The sequence below is a fragment of the Hevea brasiliensis genome, chromosome 4, assembly GCF_030052815.1.
Source record: "Hevea brasiliensis isolate MT/VB/25A 57/8 chromosome 4, ASM3005281v1, whole genome shotgun sequence".
Lineage (NCBI taxonomy): Eukaryota > Viridiplantae > Streptophyta > Magnoliopsida > Malpighiales > Euphorbiaceae > Hevea > Hevea brasiliensis.
The window spans coordinates 19,111,938-19,133,128 of record NC_079496.1 but is presented as its reverse complement, the minus strand read 5'-3'; the positions used below and the strand labels follow the sequence as shown (position 1 = coordinate 19,133,128).

Genomic DNA, 21,191 nt, shown 5'->3' with positions numbered 1-21,191 from the left:
TATATATATATATATATATATATATATATATATATATATATATATATAACACTTTAACCCTGTAATCTTGATTAAGCTGTAATCTTTTAAAAAATATTGAAATGACCCCTAAATAAATAAACAATTTAAACCTTAGTCATCTTCATTAAGATGTAATCTTTTAGAAAATATTGAATTAAAATGACCTAACACAATTGAACACTTTTAACTCTTAGTGATATTGATTAAGCTGTAATCATTTAGAAACTATTGAAATGACCCAAAATAATTAAACATTTTTAATCCTTTGTAATCTTGATTAAGCTGTAATCCTCTACAAGATCTTTAGATGACCCAAAAATAATCTTGTCGAACAATAATGGGAAAACGTTGCACGAAAGATGATGACATCCAGCCAAGCATGAAAAAAAATAATAATAAAATATATATATATATATATATATATATATATATATATATATATATATATATATATATATATATTAAAAAAATAAATGAATCCGGTAAGAGGTAAAAATGAATCTGATAAAAGAATTAATATTTTATAAATCGTAAAATAAATATAAAAAAATATCTTAATAAATAAAAAAAATTAAAATTTTGAGACTAAAATATATTTTAATTTAAAATCTCAAAATTAAAATATAATAAACATTTATAATTTTATAATTAAGAATTAGAGTATATATTAATAATGAAAATTTCCATAAATTATAAATTTTTTTTTTCTCATTCCAATTTCAAGGGCTCTTGCATTGGAAAAAAAAACTTTTAATTAACTTACATAAGATATTATTGTAGTTGCATTCTTGTTTTTTAGCCTATAAATGATGAGAAAGTATCCAACCTCCATACAAAACCATACTAGTTAATTTTCTTTGTACCAGAGAAGACGTGAAAGCTTTCGTCTTTGTCGTCCCTCTCTTCTTACTCCTCTCGGTAAGCATTTCTGTGGCAAGCAAACATGGGGTTTCTGCTTATATCTTTTCCCATATTCTTCTTCATCTTCTCTTCTATATATTTATTTTTTTTCATGATTAAGGCATATTTACTTGATGATTTTCTTTCTAGTCTTTCATTTCTTTTTTAAACATGTTGACGTTTGTTTATTTGTTTTTTCTTTTAACTAATTTTTGAGTAGTTTTCAAGCACTATCAAGGCAAGGAAAGATGTGGGTGAATATTGGAGAGAAGCCATGAAAGATCAATCAATGCCCAAACCAATACAAGGACTAGTTGGAGCTGCTCCAGCCTCATCAACCTCTAAAGCAGAGAAGGAATTGGATAAGAAATCCTTCCATGAAGATTTTGAACCAATACCTGACGTGTCAATTTATCACAATGATGCAGGTCTTAAGGCAAGGAAACCACTGGATGGGAAATTCTTTCTCAAGGACTATGAGCTGATGCCTGACGTGTTAGCTTATTACAATGATGTTGATCTTAAAGCTGAGAAGCCCATGAATGGGAAGTCTTTCATCCTCAAGGATTTTAAACCGATACCTGATGTATCAATTTACCACGATAATGCTGGTCTTAAAGCTGCGAAGTCAATGGATGGGAAACCCTTTCTTAAAGGCTTTGAGCCAATACCCGATGCGTCTGTCAATCACAATGATGTTGGTGTCAAAACAGACAAGCCGTTGGATGAGAAATCGTCTATTACAGACTATGAGCCAATACCTGAGGTGACAATTGATTATAATGAAGCTGGTCACATAACAGAGAATGATTTTGAAACTAAGCCAAATGCTTCGGCTTATAGCGAGTGAGACAATGTATATTTATGTGTAATCGTACTTTTAGCTATCTAATCAGGCTTTATTACGAGTTGTAACATATCTGAATAAAGCCTTCTGTGTTCATGTTATGCAAGAAGCTTCTCCGACTTTATCATCTCCATTGTTTCATCACCATTTTGCGAATTATATCTCATCACTGAAGCAGTGGCCTCAATTTTAACCATTTCAATTGTGGCAATGAAAAATTCTTGCATAAACTTTTAATTTGAGATAATTCTCTTCTTTTTAATAGAAAATTATTATCTAAATCGATCCATTATGAAATTCGAATTATAAATTCATTTGTGCATTATTTTATATTCTCTCTCGGGGCCATCCAAGCGTCCACTAATCTTATCCCATATAAGGTGTGCAATAATGTTACGTGAGCTTCCAATAATTTTCAATGTATAATTTGACACTTTTAACTAAAATTTTATAAGGATTTGATTTAATTAATATTTTTTATTAATTTTTATATTTAAAATAAAATAATTAATAATATAGTACCACTTTATAAAATATTTGAGTCAAATGTTAAATTTTACTTCAAATAAGAGTTTTTTCGATGCTTATATAAATAGTTCAAACTTCTATATTTTTGATGTCTAGATAAGGAGTGAAAATCTCCACATTCAAGTAGTTATTCTCTTTAGTCAATTATATATTCTACTCAGTAGCCATACTAATTTAAATATCGAAGAGATTATCCAAGCTAACTTATGAAATTTAAAAAATATATATTTTAAAAAAAAATCAAACACAATTATATAAAAATTCAATTAAATTCTTTTCTTACAAATGATAGATCTTAAAGTGTTTTTGAAATTAAGATTTTTATATACATTACTTTTTATCTTTAATTGATAAATCATAGTAAATTGTACTAAAATTTTTTTAATGGCTAATTTTTTAATGAAATATAAAAAATATTAAATTTAATTAAAATTTAAATTTATAACCTCATAAAGACTATTTTAATAATAGTGAATCAAAATTAATTGATTATCAATTTACTTTTAAAATTAAAATTAAGATTTTCTCATATTCAGGTGGATTTATGGACATGACTTATTTTGTTGGCATCATTTCAATCATTAAATTTAAAATGAATGATTATATATATATATAAGTAAGGTGTTCTATATTTAATTGAAACTCTCAATGTGAAGAGTCTAATTTGGTGGTTTCGGATTGTCCATGCACTAGTCGATTTGGCCAAAATCTCATTAGGAAGATTTAAAGGCTAATTTTCTCTCTCTTCGGTTCAGGTGGTTGCTGACGTTGGACGGCAACATGGAGGGACTAGGGAGACTCCTTGAAGTACGACGAGTCTGCTGGTGGCTATTGGAAGCCCAATCGATGTCCCAAAGACTTGTTTTCTAGTGTGTCAGTTTTTGGACTCGAAAAGCCTCACTCTGAGTTTCACAAGATTTCATCACTCTCCGTCAACAAAACTAACGTCTTGGGGGCAGAGGGAACTCACTTGATGGTGCGGTGAAGAGAAGTGGTGGGTGATTGATGGGAGAGAGGGAAAGGGCCAGTCGGCCAGGCGGGACTTGGTGGCAAATTTGTAATTTCACATTTAGTTATTGCGAACTTACGGTTTAATCCTTCTATCCAAAACTTCTTATCAGGAAGACCCAAAACCTTTACAATTGAGATCGTTTTCTCTTTAATTTTCATCTCCTTCTTTTTCCTCTCTCTCTTCTTCCCACCGGGAAGGATTTAATTGCTCTCTAAAACAATTTATTTTATTCATTTAAAGTATTTAAAATATAAAAATATGTGCTGATAGAACTTAATAAATCAATAAAAATATTAAAATTAACATTAGATTTTCATAAATCCAAATTAAATTTCTCCAAATTAAAATATATATAAATTTTCAAGACGTCACAATTTCTCACTTTTATTATTTAAAATTAGAAATTTTTTGCTACTATAAGGTTAAGCATTCGGTTCAAACTGAATCAAACTTAATCTAATTAAACTATCAAAATTAAATTAATCAAATTGTTATATTTTGGAAACCGAATCAAACTAAATAAATGAAAAATCAAATCGAATGGAACCGCTCTAATTTGGCTCAGTTAGGTTCAAACCGATTGATTTTTTATTTATACTTAATTTTTAAGTTATTTGATATAATTTTAACCTTAATTTAAACCTAATAACTATTAATTAATAAAATTAAATAATTTATATATATATAAATATATATAATACATAAATTTTTTATATAAATAAAGTAATTTAAAAATCAATAAAGTAATTTAGTTTGATTCGATTTAACTATTTTTTTTTTTTAAATTGAATCAAATCAAATTAAATTATTTTAAAAATTAAATTAAATTTAAATTAAAATAATTCAATTTAATTTATTTAGTTTAAACTGAATAGTGGTGGCTCATACTGTCAATCTTTGCAAAACTGCAAAGATTTGGGAAACAAGCTGTATAATTTTTTTATTTCAGCTGCGTACCATTGCATTACAAGGCTCAAATGGGCAAGAATTCCTGTACAATGGTCCAAGGAAACAAAGGCCCATCGCCCATCCTCAAAATAGAAACCACTCCAGACCAAATCAACTCACGTATTGGAAACTAGCTTTCAGCAACCGCCAGACTGCCTATAGTTAGAGATGAAGCAAGAGACTATAAAGATGAAGCAAGAGACTAGGAAGAAAATAGAATTCAATGGCAGCAAAACCGTCTGAAAACCTCCAAAACACAGAAAATAAATTCAATCGCAGCGTTCCAAGAGGAGGTGGTGGCCTTGATATGCAAAGTGAGATTCGTGATATAAGGATTACATAAATTTTTTAAAAAACTATTTAAAAATACACACCCATTTAATATTATTAACATTTATATAGAGAATAATTCATTTTTAATTATATATTAGTGTTCAAAATATATTTATTTCTTATAATTTTTCATTCAAAAAGTATCACAAATCTTAATTTTAATATAAATATGGTAGGATCAATCATGTACATATTTTACAATAATAAGAGTATAATTTTATGATTTTGGCGTTTTCCGGACATAAAAGAAAACGACATCGTATATGAGCACGGAGCTACAAAATGGAAATATTGTGGTGTGTAGAGAGAGATGGAACAAGTTTATTCGATTAAAAAGAATATTTAAAAAGGGTAACTCAAAGAGAGAAGTGAAAGCTATCCAGAAGAATTTTATATATATATATATATATATATATATATATATATATATATATATATATATATATATATATTATTTAAATTATTTAAATTTTAATTTTAATGACTAATTTTAAATTAGTCTATAAAAATTTCCCTCCAAATTAGGGAAAAATAATTTTATCAAATTTAATATTTACAATTAATTTTATCACCAATTATAAAAATAGATTAAATATTGAAGTTAAAAAATTTAATTTTTTTTATGGCATAAAAATATATCTCCATTTATTTTATCCTATAAAGTCAAAATATTTAATTATCATTTATTATAATAATTATAAATTATTAATTTAACATATTAATTAATTGAAAAATATCACACACTAAGCTCTTAAAACCTAATTAAATTTAGCTTTTATATAACACTTTAACTCTTAAACTCTAAACTTAAATCAAATTCTCTAAAAATTATGTTTTAATCAATTATTAAACTGCTAAAGAAGCAAATATGATTGGTAGAATACAAAGAGGTGAACATCAATTCATCTCATGTCTTGTAAAAAAGATTAATAAGTATGTTTAATTTTATTTTTTTTATTATGAAAATCTTACTAATTACCTTATGCCCTTAAAAAAAATCTTCAAATTCACATTAATATTTGAATAAAATTAAATGAGTAGAAAATAGGAAGAAAAACAGTAAGGGAAATAGAAATTTGGTAGCATATTCAAATCCCAAACAGAATATGCTAGATCACAAAGTCATATCAAAACCTTTGTTTGTACAAGTTTAGTCACCTGCCTTGAACATTAAAAGTCAATGACTCAAAATCAAAATGGTCCCTCATGCTCATAAGTCTTCAGTCACCATCACATTAATGGACACCTTGGAAAGTGCATGCGTAATGTGGAATTTCTAAATTTCTAAAAGCTCCAATCTTCACCACAAGAATTATCTAATTTAGCAATGAATGTTACGAACGGATTTAACATCCATTGATAAATTACTAATAATTTTAAAATTTGTTGATAATTTATTTGATATTATTAATGAATTTTAAATTTGTTGATAAATTATTTGACATAATTAAAAAAAAAATTTAACTCTTTAATCACAATATTAAATAGGTATTTTTATCTAAGGATAGCAAAATAAAATAAAATAATTTAAAAAAAAAAAAAGGAAGCATGTAGAACAGATGAAGGTCAATTTAAAGCGCATGCCTAACATGTCATTGACAATGTCAGTCTTCAGTTTTTTCAATAACAACAAATTTATTTTATCCATAATTTTCTTTTATTTTTTATTATTAATTTTGGTAGTAGCCTGCGGTACGCGATCAATTATTGGAGTCAACTAAATTATATAATATATTGAATCCCAAATGCATATTAATTAAAAATCAATTCAATTAATTATGAATTTCCTTTTCTAGCATGGTTATGCATCAAGTAATACTTAATTTTTTTTTTTTAATTTAGAGTTAAATATAGATTTGTCTTGTCGTTTTCATGCATGCCATTAGAATATCCTTTATTAAACTATGAATTGTCTTTTCTGGAAAAAAAAAAAAAAAACTATTAATTGTCTTTTGGACAACATAGAATTGATGCAGAGACGATAATGGAGAAAGCCATTTAAAAAAAATTATATTTAAAAGGTTAATTAACATATGTACTTCATCTTGAAAGCCAATGTAATTTATTATAATTAAAGAAACTCTACCCCTTCACGTAAAGTTATAATTATTTGACATGAAAGGTTTTTTTTTTAATATTTTTTCTTAATCAAGAAAATGGAAATATTGCAGTAGATGATGAAATGGTTTGCAAGGTCACAAGCCCGAAAAAAATATATACGATTTAATACAAAATCTCTTCCAAGCTCAGAAAAAAAAGGATCTAAAGCTCAAATGTTGTGGAGCCCTGAGACTAAACAGGTTAACCTGAACTCTTTTCTATAGGCAGCCATCAAGAACGCCACCTTCTACTAGCAGAAACCAACTGAAGGAGAACTGAATCAGTCTAAGGGAAGTTGCAAAATCAGATAATGAAGCTTAGAGGGGAAACACCACAGTTGGAGTCATGCTCCTCACCCAGATGCATCAGACCAAAACATAATTAGAACAATGGAGTTAAAAAGTAAACGATGGATGGATGCACCAAAGGTGCTAGACCAGTGCCAAATGAATCGGGAAATGCATGGTAGAGACAAAGAGCATCTCATTCTCCTATAGCCTCGACGGATGATAGCCAATTAGATTCATAAGTATTGTCGTAATCACCCGCCGATAGGGAAGCTTCCTAACATTAGAATAAAACTACGCACGCTGATTTGCACCGAAACCCCCACACTAAAGCACAACACTCATAAAAACAAAACTATACATTAACCAATTGAAAATGGAGAGAGAGATTCACCCCTCAGCTGAAGGGAGAGGAGGAATCGTCCCCTTCCCATAGGGTATGAACGGCCATAAAGAATGGGACTCAGGAATTAAAACTCTAGAAGAGAGACAAAGGAAGCTCTGATCAGTTACATGAAAGCCTAATTACACAATATTCTTTTTATTATTATTTTCTTAAACCTTTGCATGATATGGGAAGAGCAACTCTTTTTTGTTTTATGAGAATTTGAGGATTTTTTTTATTCTACATAATATTTTGTATTCTTTAGTTTATTTTTTTTTTGTTAGGCTCCTGTTAAGATTTAAATTTTAATTTTATAAATAATTTCAATATTATTAAAAAAAAGTATTGGAAATAAATAGATATTCATGGTAAATTGTATGACATTCACTTACAATTCTTGAAGAACATAAATTTCTATTTGAATCCCATAATAATCACCTAATTGAAAAGGCATAGGTTTCTCAAAATTACACATATAGAGAGGGAACTATTTTATAGATAGGGGAAGAAGATATAAAAAGAGAGGGTGTCTTTATAATCGTAAGAGAGGAAGGGAGTTAGGCTTACTATCAGTGTTATTAGACCCAGTTCGGAGGTTAATTCAGTAAAGAAAATGAGTAAATAGGTCAAAGGTTCTATCGGCGAGTTACTAAAAATTAATTAAATATATAAATTATTTAAATATAATACCTATTAATATAAATAAATATAATTAATTAAATTTTAATTATTTAAAATGAAATTTTAACATTTGTTAAGTTATATTTAATAAGTTTAATAATGTTCTTAAATTTTATATTAAAATATTAAAGTAATATAACACATAAATGTATAATTCTCTTTTTCATATTTATTGTCACGACCCAACCTATGGGCCGGACCGGCACTAGGACCTGGGCCAGCCTAAAGCCCCCGAGGCCCGTAGTAAGCCTAACTGTTCATTTACCCAATGCTGAGGCCCATTTGGGCCCAATTTCAAGAAAACAAACGAACAGAGTCCGGCCATAAAATGGACTTATCAACGGGGAGTTTTTGACTCACCCGACCTGTAAACACAATAAACAATCCATTGGGGAGCTCAGCTCACCCTCCACATACTCATCAACATAATAATAAATGGGAGCTCAGCTCCCTCATCCAATCCATCAAAACAGACTTAAAATATTAAGTTTACAGGTCCAACATGATAATAATATTACAGACCAAATTCAAATAATTACTGCTAACACATGCGGAAATTATAGGAGTAAATAAAATTACACAAATATCGATAAACAACCTGCGAAGTATAAAAGCAGGTTAACCCAGAATAAAATATCCTCCTGCGGCCTGTAAAAATTTTTGAACAAGAGTGAGCGTTCGACTCAGAGAGTAAAATATCAATTTTAACCATAATCTCTATAACTATCTCAGAACTAATGCACTGTAGAGTGAAATGCAACATCAACATCATATTCACATCATAGCATCAAAAGGTAATTTGGAGCACTCACACACCTGTAGCATCAATCATAATATATTGAGAGCCGATCCCTATACTGACTCTCTTAAATCCAACACAGTGCGTGAAGAACTCAAGCCGGACTTTCGCTTAATAAACCAAATCGAGGGTCCCAGCGAAGACTCAAGCCGTGACTACCCCTCGAAGGAACGGGTCCCAGCGAAGAACTCAAGCCGTGACTACCCCGTCCTATCCATAGTCCACACCACATCACACGCACGCCAACGCACGCACACTGCTCCAAATTACCCCAACAACACTCATGGCACATTAACAGTTATGAATGCAACATAAATCGTGCCTAGAGTTTAACTATATAAATATATGCATATAAGTGATGCATGGGCATGCTGAACATATAATAATATCGAAATTACAATTAAAATTAATATTTTACTCACAGACTTGACGACAATCACTGTGGCGGCTAGGCGGAGGAAGAAGGTTGTCCCGGCTCACCTGACAATTACATTACAATTATTTAATACAAATGACTCAATACAAACAAAGAAAAAGACCAAATACGTCCTAAGTCGTGCCGAAAATCCGGCAGAGTCTCCCCTATACCTAGGACCTACCCAACCTGCAAAAGGGCTAAAAACGCACTTCTATACTCACAATCCATACATCAACAGTTCAATCATATCACACAGCCCCTCCTGGGCCCATCAAATCAGTCATTCATCACAATATGCAAAATTTCAATTTTGTCCTATTATTGATCATTTTTGCAAAAACTGCCTAAACCAGCTCTAAAAATTATAAAACTTTGCCCCGCTGTCCTTAGCAATATTACTAAGCTATTGCAAAAAGAATCGTAATTTTCTAAGCTACCACGAATATTTTATGGATTTTTAATCCTATTTAAGCACTAGAAAATTACGAAAAAGCAAGGTTCGAGTTTACCTTTGCCGATTCCGACTTCGGGAACGCGCTCGGGACGTCTGACAATGGGGGGCTAGCCAAAACCTCGGTCCAATTCGGAGACTTTTCCAGAACGTCCGTTCGCCTAATTTTGCGCACCGGCCAATCGTCGAATTTCCGCGAATCGAGGATACCTACACGAAGCCCATAACACGGGGGTTAGTACATAAATTTTTCAGAATTTTCTAAGCTCATTAAATGCTCGAAAATACACTGCGAAGTTCCGTGGGACCCACCGAAAAATGGTGTCGGAAAAATTTGAAATTTATATCGTTGCGAAGCTCTCGACGAATGGAGCGTGCTGGTGGCCTCGGTTTCCTCGTGGGATTCACGGTTTTCGAGAAATCTAGCCCAAAAGTCGAAATGGGCTAAAATCTTCCCGAGCAAAATCGGACAATCCGCTCGATGGATTTCGGCGTTCTTGGTGTCTATGGAAAGCTCTCGCCGAGTAGATGATTTTGGACACAAGACCCGGTCCAATCGGTGGCCGGATCGGCGGTTGGCGGGGAAGTGAACGGCGCAGCGCCAGGGGAGGCTTGCGCGTTTTCGGCCGTGTGGGCGTGCATGGGTAGGCGGCCGTCTCTTTTGAGTGGTGAGTGGTGGCCGTGGTGGGGAGGAGAGAGAAACGAGAGAGAAAAGGGAGATGGACGACGCGCGCGGGGAAGAAAAAGGAAGAAGGAAAAGGGCCGGTCCGATCCGGTTCGATTCGGTCGGTTCGATTCAGGATACAAAATTTTAAATTTTTACTCTGCCTCGAGACCGAAAACGAGGTCCAAAAATTTCGAAAAAATTCCATAAAACTCAGAAAAATACGTAGACTCCAAATATATTTTTAGTTTTGCCACGTGGTCTTTAAATTAATTTTTAAAAATCATCAAAGTTTATATTTTCGAAAAATCGAACCCGATTTTTAAAATCCGAAAAATCTCAAAAAAATTCATAAAATTCAAATAAAATTAAAATACCAAAAATACTCATAAATAATAAAATTTTGGGGTGTTACATTTATGAAATGTTAAATATATATTAAAAAATAAATAGCGAAATGAAAAACACATAGTTACCAAGCTAATTTACTTAATTTTAATTTTAAAGATTTTTTATTAGATTTTGAGTTAATTTTTTATATCAAAAATTAAAAAAAAATAAATAAAAAAGAGAAATTCTATTGAATAATTAAACCGATTAGTTCAATTAGGTCACAACAATATCTGGTTCAATCACTAGATCGATCGAGTCATGTCGGGTCACTTCCTTATTTAGTTCAACTAAAAATTCAAATCGATTCATAATTCAGTTTATTAATTCAATTAACTGGTATGATTGAGTTTAAAGACTATGTTTACTATCAAATTAATGTAAAAAAATGAATTTATCAAAATAATATAAAATTAAAATAATTTATTAAAGTAATGTTTATCAAAGAAAACGCTAATTGCAAGGGAAGATCATTAAAAATGCATTTTCCAATGACATGCATGTGAGACGCTAAAGTTAGGTAGCAAAAGATTTGCTCGAGAAAACGCTGTCCAAAAGATAAGAGAAATCGCAACGTACAGGTGCATAGCATTAACATTTGATATGCATGTCGTGGAAAATATTTTTTTTAATTTACATATTTTTATTTAATAGTTTTTATGAGAATATTTTAATAAAATTAATTATTAAAATTTTATATTTTAAAAAATATACTATTTAGTTCTCATTAATTTATTTAGTAATTTCATTAAATTTTTTATTATTTATATTATTTAAATTATTATTTAGTCTCTCTATTTTAAGAAAATTAATTAATTAATTCTTATATTTTGAAAAATATTACTTTTTAATTACTCTATTTTAACGAAATTAATTTGTTGATCTATATATTTTAAAAAATATAGTATTTTAAAAAATATATTATTGAATAAAAATAGAAATTTTACTATATAGAGATTAAATATGAATTTATATATATTTTTTTAATTTTTAATTCTTTAAACATCTTTTTATATTTTTTATTGAAAAATAATTTTTATTGATTATTTAAAAATTTAAAGAAATTAATGATACTATTTTTATTAACTCAACTCAACTCAACTAAGCCTTTATCCCAAAAATTTGGGGTCGGCTATATGGATTCGCTTTTTCCACTCTGAACGATTTTGGGTTAAATCCTCAGAAATGTGTAATGCTTCTAAGTCATGCTGTACTACTCTACTCCAAGTCAATTTAGGTCTACCCCTTTTTTTCTTTCTATCCTCTAGCCTAATGTGCTCTACTTGTCTAACTGGAGCCTCCGTATGTCTACGCTTCACATGACCAAACCACCTCAATCTCCCTTCTCTCAACTTATCTTCAATTGGCACCACTCCTACCTTTTCTCTAATACTTTCATTACGGATTTTATCTAGTCTAGTATGGCCACTCATCCACCTTAACATTCTCATCTCTGCAACTCTTATCTTAGATGCATACGACTCTTTCAGTGCCCAACACTCACTACCATATAGCATAGCCGGTCGTATCAGATGCGGTAAAATTTTCCTTTTAATTTATTGGGAATCTTATGATCACATAAAACTCCCGTGGCACGTCTCCACTTCAACCATCCGGCTTTAATCCTATGACTAATATCCTCCTCACATCCCCCATCTACTTGAAGAACTGAGCCTAGATATTTAAAGTGATTACTTTGGGACAGTGCCACTCCATTCAAATGATACTATTTTTATTAATATATAAAAATAAAAAAAGAATGAAGGCGATAATAGTATGGGCATAGTAGAAAAGAAACGTGAAAAGAAAAATAAAAGAAGATACAAGAGAAATAAAGAGAAAATTACTATGATAGTTAAGATATAAAAAATAATTATGAGACTAAATAGTTGACAAAATCAAATTACAATGACTAAATAATGTAATTTTTTAAAGTATAAAGACTAATTAAATAAAAATACTAAATAGTAGTTTGATCAATATTAACTAACGAAAAAATTAACGAAAAGACTAAACGACCTAACAAAAGTAAAATACAAATATTAAATAGTGTATTTTTTAAAATACATAAAATAAGTAATTAATTTTACTAAATTATAGGTACTAAATAATAATTTATCTTATAAATTACTTTTATAATTGACAATTTTTTTAATAAATACTATTTAAAATTACTTTAAGTTCACATTATTTGAATAATTTTTTTAACATTAATCTCAAAATAAACCCAAGGGAGTTCTCCGTTTTTGGTGCTATAACGAAGATGCATACAATGATGCGTTTCAACATCCCTCGTTATTCCATCTTTATTTATCGAAGGATCAACGACGACTTTATCTTTATATATATAAAGAACCGACTTTGTAAGCCATAAATATAAAAACGTTATCACTATATTTTTTATATAATTTATTAATTTTATGAAATATAAAATAAATATTAAATTGATAACAGATAATCTCTCATTATATTTATTTTTTATGTTATTTTAAAAAATAATATAAAACTCCCTTAATTCATTATAATGCAGAGATAAATTAACGATCAAAATTAAAATAAATAAAAATTAAGGTGACTTTGGACACCTTCATTGTTATATATTTATTGTTACATTTTATAATAAATAGTTATCATATTTAAAAAATTGAATTACAGAAATTGATTAATGACGAGAAATATAATATAGAAAAATATCGACATACAATCAAATACAATCAAATCATTGAAATGAATAAGATATAATTAAGATCTTAAAAGTATAAAATTTAATTGAAAGTCTATGGATAAATAAAGTCAATTAATTTTATGAAAAAAAAATTATTGATTTATAAAATTGTAAATTTTAATTTAAGTATAAATAAATTAAAAAAAATTATAAACTAAATAAGAACAATATTTTAGATTATTACATAAATAGCTTTTTTAATTATAGCCTTCCTTGCACCATCATCATTTAACATAGGATTTTAAACAGTTAATAATAATAGCTTCTTTAATTCAAACTAGCACTCTAAAATTTTATTGAAAATTTGTTAGTCTTTTTTTAAAAATTCAATGAAATTATTTATTATAAAGGAAATTTCAATGCAATGTGTCATCGTCCTTGTAAAGATAGTAATTTGATTATGTTTCACAGTTTTATCCTGTTTCATATTCAATATTCAATCATTTCCGCTGCCTTAAAAGATAATGGGTAAAATAAAAGAGAATTTAATGAAAATATTTAGATTTCATTTATTTTATAGGAAATATTTTATTAAAAATATTTTTAATATTTTTTAATATTTGTAATACTTAAAATGTATTGTACGAGTTATTTATTATTTTAATAATATAAATTTATATGTATTTTTATATTTTATGTTTTTATAATTGTATTAAAAATGTTATTAATGATAAATTTTTTAATTAATTATAATTTCATTTTAAGTGTGATAAATAAATAAGTTTATTAATATATTATTTTTAAATTATAAATAAAAGCTAGTTATCATCTTTATACTTTCTAGATATTAAATAATTTCAAACTCTAAATCTTTTAAATAAATTTTTATTTTTTGAAACACAAAAATATTTATACACACAAATAGATGAGATTTGATAAACAGTTTATCAAACATAAATATCAATATTTAAAAAATAATAATTAAAAAAATAATTATATAAAAAAATTAAATTACTGAAATTGACGAATAAAAGGAGGAAAATTTTAATAAGCACTATATTTAATATCTAACAGAAGTGATAAATGAATTTATTTTTTAATATTAATAAATTTTATTAAATTTTAAAATTTAATAAATAATATATTATTCATATTTTTTTAATTAGTTCATATATACATTTCATCGGATTAAAAAAAGCAAAATTAATATTTAATATTTTTTTTAATTTGAATTTTAAAAATTATAGAAATAAATTGACTCAAGTAAATTTTAAATAATCATTATTTTTATACCCTAATTTATATATCAATTAATCAATATCTTTTGCTATGTGGCACATCAATTAATTAATATCTTTTGTTAAGTGACATTTTTTGTCGATTGACTTATACAAGTTAACAAAAGATAATCATAATTTATTGACAAATGGCATAAAAGTTTAATGTCACGACACAACCTATGGGCCGGATCGGCACTAGGACCTGGACCAGCCTAAAATCCCCGAGTCCCGTAGTAAGCCAAACTATTCATCAATCCAACTCTAAGGCCCATTTGGGCTCAATTTCAAGAATTCAACCGGACAAAATCCGATCATAAAATAGACCATTTAACGGAGAGTTTTTAACTCGTCCGATCTATAAACACAATATATAATAATTTGAAGAGTTCAGCTCACCCTCCTCATAATAAAAAGGTCATAACTCAAATGGGAGCTCAGCTCTCTTATCCAATCCCATCATACATACAGTTAATAATCTTACAAGTCTAACATAACTTTTACAATACAGGCCCAAATAAAATAAGTGCTTCTAACACATGCGGAGTCTAAAAATTTAACTCAATTGTACAAAATACATTAATTACTATCAATGGACCTGCGAAGAAGAAGAGCAGGTTAGCTACAATAAATAATCCTCCTGTAGCCTGGAAAAATAAATGAACAAGAGTGAGCGTTCAACTCAGAGAGTAAAATATCAATTTTAAACATAATCTCTATAACTATTTAAAGCTAATGCATCATGTGGAGTGAAATGTAACATCGCCAATATTTTCATATCATAACAGCAAAAAGGCAATTTGGAGCACTCACGCACCCAACACTGTCAAACAGTACATATATGGGAGTTGATCCCCTATACAACCCTCTTAATCCAACCTCTGCCAGCGAGTGTCTCTTAAGCCAGACTTTCGCTTAATAAACCAAATACGGGGTCCCAGTGAGTGTCTCTCAAGCCGTGTCTACCCCGAAGGACCGAGTCCCAGCGAGTGTCTCTCAAGCCGTGTCTACTCGTCCTGTCCATATCCACTACCATACCACAAGCAAGCCACGCACACACACTGCTCCAAATTACCACAAACAGCATCTATAGCATTTCAACAATTACGAATGCAATATAAAGCGTGCCTAGTGTTTAACTACATAGATACATATTTATAAGTGATGCATGGGCATGCTTGAACATATAATAATATCGAAATTACAATTAAAATTAATATTTTACTCACAGACTCAACCGAAGTCACTGTGGCGGCTGGGCGGAGGAGAAAGGCTGTCTCGGCTCACCTAATAATTTTATTACAATTATTTAATACATTTGACTCAATACAAACTAAGAAAAGACTAAAGATGTCCTAAGTCGTGTCGAAAATCTAGCAGAGTCTCCCTTATACCTAGGACCTACCCAACCTATAAAAGGGCTTAAAATGCACTTCTATATCTACAAACCGCACACCCACAACTCAATCACATCACACAGCCCCTCTTGGGCCCATCCAAACAGTCAACAATCACAATATGAAAAATTACAGTTTAGTCATTGTAGTTAACCCTTTTTGCAAAAACTACCCAAATGAGCTCTAAAAATTCTAAAACTTTGCCCCGCGGTCCTTAGCAATATTACTAAGCTAATGCAAAAGGAATTATAATTTTCTAAGCTACCACGAATATTCTATAGATTTTTAATCCAATTCAAGCACTAAATAATTAAGAAAATGTAAGGTTCGGGTTTACCTATATCGATTCCGACCTCAGGAACGCGCTCGGGACGTCTGACAAACGGTGAGGTAGCCAAAATCTCAACCCAATTCCAAGACTTTTTCGGTAGCCTGTCTATCCGACCTGAAATTTACAGACCCTGGCAACTATTGAATTTCTACGAATTGAAGGTACCTACACGAAGCTCACAACATGGGGGCTAGTATATAATTTTTTACTGAATTTTCTAAGCTCATTTAGTACTCAGAAAAATACTACAAAGTTTCGTGGGACCCACAGAAAAACAGTGTCGAAAAATTTTGAAATTGGTATAGCCATGAAGCTCTCGACAAGTGGAGCACTCAGGTACTTTTGGTTTTCTGGTGGGGTTCACGGTTTGCGAGAAATTTAGCCCAAAAGTCGAAATGGGCTAAAACTTCCTGGACAAAAATTGGGCAAATCGCTCAATGGATTTTGGTGTTCTTGGTGTCTATGGAAAGCTCTCGAGGTTTAGAAGAGGTTTGACACAAGACCCGATTCGATCGGTGGCCGAATCGGCCGGATTTTGGCTGGAAAGGTGAAACGATGAGCTGCGCAAAGGGTAGGTTTTGTGCAACTTTTCCGACGGCCTGGAGCGTCGGCCAGCGGCAGGGAGGGGCTGGGGTGGCGCACCGGCGAGCTGGGAAGGCTGGGGTGGCAGCGACACGGCGAGAGGAGGAGAGAGGAGAGAGAAAATGGGAGAGAGGGAGAAAGCGTTTGGCGCGCTCGTGGAAGAGGAAGAAAAAGAAATGGCCGGTCCGATTCGATCGGTCCAATCCGATCCGGTTTGATTCGGTCGGTCCGATTCAGGATATAAAATTTTGAAGTTTTACTCTGCCTTAGGACCGAAAACGAGGCCCAAAAATTTTAAAAAAATTCTAGAAAACTCAGAAAAATTCGTAGAGTCGAAATATATTTTTAGTTTTGTCACGTGGTCTTTAAATTAATTTTTAAAAATCATCAAAGTTTTATATTTTCAGAAAATTGAACCCGATTTCTAAAATCTGAAAAATTTTAAATAATTTTCTAAAATTTAAATAAAATAAAATATTAATATTTACCCACAAAATAATAAATTTAAAAATTAGGGGTGTTACATTCTTCCCCCCTTACAGAAAATTCGTCCTCGAATTTTTACACAAGGTAAAATAAAGTATAGAATTACACATTGAATAGATAAGGGTACTTGCTACGCATGTCCCGCTCTGACTCCCAAGTGCACTCTTCCACTGACTGGCTCCTCCACAAAACCTTAACTATAGGAATCGGTTTTTATCTTAGCTGCCTCACTTGGTAGTCCACTATGGCTACAGGTTGCTCCTCAAACGTCAAGTCTTCCTTCAGCTCTACTATATCTGGCTGTAGCACATGAGAAGGATTAGGTATGTATTTCCTGAGCATAGAGATGTGAAATACAGAATGAACATGAGAAATGTTGGGTGGTAACTCCAACCGATAGGCAACTGCTCCAACTCTATCAGTAACCTCAAAATGTCCAATATACCAAAGTGCCAACTTGCCCTTCTTCCCAAATCTCATGACTCCCTTCATTGGAGAAATCTTCAGGAATACGTAATCACCTATTGCAAACTCTACATTCCTCCGTCTGGGATCTGTATAACTTTTCTGCCTACTGAAAGTTGTTTTCAATCGTTCCCTGAGTAAAGGAACCATCTCTGAAGTGTACTACACTAGGTCTACATCATGTACCCTCGCTTCTCCCATTTCCGTCCAACACAGAGGAGACCTACACTTTCTGCCATATAGTGCCTCATAAGATGCCATCCCTATGCTGGAATGATAACTGTTGTTGTAGGCAAACTCCACCAAGGGTAGCTGATCATCCCATTGACCTCCAAAATCCAAAACACACATGCGATCCAGTGTTTGGATTGTCCTTTTGGACTGCCCATTTGTCTGAGGGTGGAAAGCGGTACTAAAGTTCAACTGTGTGCCAAGTGCCTCCTGCAACTTTCTCCAAAATCGCGAAGTGAACTAGGGCCCTCTGTCAGATATTATGGAAGCAGGAACTCCATGCAATCTGACTATTTCTTGAATATAGAGCTGGGCGTACTGTGCAACAGAATATGTGGTCTTCACAGGTAAGAAATGAGCTGATTTAGTCAGACGGTCTATAATTACGCATATTGAATCATATCCCCGTGTGGTACGAGGCAACCCAGTCACAAAATCTATAGTAACCATTTTCCACTTCCATTATGGGATAGGGAGCTCTTGCAGCTTCCCTGACGGCCTCTGGTGTTCAAACTTCACCTTCTGACAAGTCAAGCACTTGAACACAAAGTCTGCTATGTCTCTCTCCATGCCATTCTACCAATAGCTATCTTTCACATCATGGTACATCTTGGTGGAGCCTGGGTGGACATTGTACAGTGTATAGTGTGCCTCTCACATGATTTCATTTCTGAGATTGTCCACGCCGGGCACACATATCCTGGAACCTTGCATAAGGGCACCATCATTGGCAAATCCAAACTCACCACCTTCACCCTACTGTCCTCTTTCTATGATCTTCATCAATTGTTGGTCTCTGTGCTGAGAAACTTTGACTCTATCTCGCAGGTCTGGTCTCACTGAAAAATGGGCCACCAATACCCCCTCATCAGAAAGATCTAAAATCAGACCTTGATCCATCAACTCATGTACTTCCTGAATCAACAGTCTCTTCTCCGTTGATATGTGCGCCAAGTTGCCAGAAGATTTTTTGCTCAAAGTATCTGTTACTACATTGGCCTTCCCAGGGTGGTACTGGATGGTACAATCATAGTCTTTCAGAAGCTCCATCCATCTCCTCTGTCTCAAATTTAAATCCCTCTGTTGGAAGTTGTACTTCAAACTCTTGTGGTCGGTGTATATCTTGCACACTTCACCATACAGGTAGTGTCTCCAGATATTTAGTGCAAAGACTATAGCCGCCATTTTCAAATCATGGGTGGGGTAGTTCTACTCATGCCTCTTTAGCTGCCTTGAAGAATAAGCCACTACCTTTTCATTCTGCATCAAAACATACCCTGCGCCAACTCTGGAGGCATCACAGTACATGGTATATCCTTCACCACTCATCGGTAATGTCAACACAGGGGCGGTGGTTAGACATTCCTTAAGCTTCTGGAAACTCTCCTCACAATCATCTGTCTAAATGAATGGAACATTCTTCCGAGTTAACTTAGTTAGGGGAGTTGCTAGCATGGAAAATTCCTGCACAAAACGCCTATAGTCGCCAGCTAGGCCCAGAAAACTTTGCACATCAGTGACTGTTGTTGGTCGAAGCCAATCAGTTATAGCCTCAATTTTCTTGGGATCCACCTGAATGCCTTCACTAGAAACCACGTGTCCCAAGAATGAGATGCTTTCTAGCCAAAATTCACATTTTGAAATTTTAGCATATAGCTGGTGCTCCCTCAAAGTCTGCAACACTACCCTTAAATGCCACATGTGTTCTTTCTCGGTCTGAAAGTATACCAAAATGTCATCTATGAATACGGGAGAGAGAAAACGGGAGAGAGGGAGGAACTCGGTCAGAGAGTATACCAAAATGTCATCTATGAATACGGGAGAGAGAAAACGGGAGAGAGGGAGGAAGCGTCGGGCGCACTCGCGAAAAGAGGAAGAAAAAGAAATGGTCGGTCTGATTCGACCTGTCCGATCCGGTAGGGTTCGATTCGGCCGGTTCAATTTAGGATATAAAATTTTGAATTTTTACTCTGTCTTTGGACAAAAAACGAGGCCCAAAAATTTTGAAAAAATTATAGAAAACTCAAAAAAATTCGTAGAGTTTAAATATATTTTTAGTTTTGCCACGTGGTCTTTAAATTAATTTTTAAAAATCATCAAAGTTTTATATTTCTGGAAAATCGAACCCGATTTCTAAAATCCGAAAAATTTCAAATAATTTCCTAAAATTTATATAAAATAAAATATTAATATTTATCCACAAAATAATAAATTTAAAAATTATGGGTGTTACATTTAATATACTCACAACTTTTTCATTTTTTAATATTTCAAAAATTCTTTAAGAAAAACTCTGCTAAATTTAAATATGGTCTCTTGTTACTAACTCAATAATATGTTCAATTCTTTCATATAAATCACATGTTAGACTATAATATTTTTCTTTTAAAAAAAATTCAAACTGTCAATATTTTCAAATAAAAATAAATAATAAAATTGTAGAAAATTTGTTAAAAAAATAATTATAATATTTTAAACATTAATTACAGTCCTAATTGCTTAAAAACACAATATATTACATGAATTTTTATTTTTTTTATCCCAAAACTAAAATTTTTTTACAAGTTAATATAAGTAATTGAGCACTCATTTAATCAATTGCATTATTCCTCACATTATCACATACCTACATATACACATTGTTTTATTCCATAATTTTATTATTGATTTGTTAGTTGATTGTCTGATTCTCAAGGGTTCAATTCTTAACATCTTTATGTAAATATATATATATATATATATATATATATATATATAAATAAATATATTAAAAAAAGGGGAGTTTCTAGGAGTTTGAAACCTCATATATCTATTATAAGACAAGCATGATAGTTTGGTACAATTATCTATTGTCTCACTTTAATCATTAGGCTTGCAAGAATCTAATGTTCACTATCAAAGAAAAATATTTTTCTATACCATAGATTGTTTGGTACAAAGCTACTAGAAAATTTTTCTATAGTCTCACTTCAATCAAGAATCTAATGTTCACT

At 31.3% G+C, this 21,191-nt stretch overlaps 1 protein-coding gene across 1 annotated transcript; it reads left to right on the top strand.

Moving 5' to 3' along the window:
* The first annotated feature begins 915 nt into the window (after positions 1-915).
* On the top strand, positions 916-1,804 carry LOC131179549 (organ-specific protein S2-like). The gene has a single exon (XM_058146428.1). The coding sequence runs from the start codon at positions 1,196-1,198 to the stop codon at positions 1,769-1,771; it is 576 nt and encodes a 191-aa protein (XP_058002411.1). The 5' UTR covers positions 916-1,195; the 3' UTR covers positions 1,772-1,804.
* The last annotated feature ends 19,387 nt before the right edge of the window (positions 1,805-21,191 follow it).

Excerpts from the sequence above, each read along its gene's own strand:
- LOC131179549 (XM_058146428.1), top strand. The coding sequence starts at position 1,196 with ATGAAAGATCAATCAATGCCCAAACCAATACAAGGACTAGTTGGAGCT.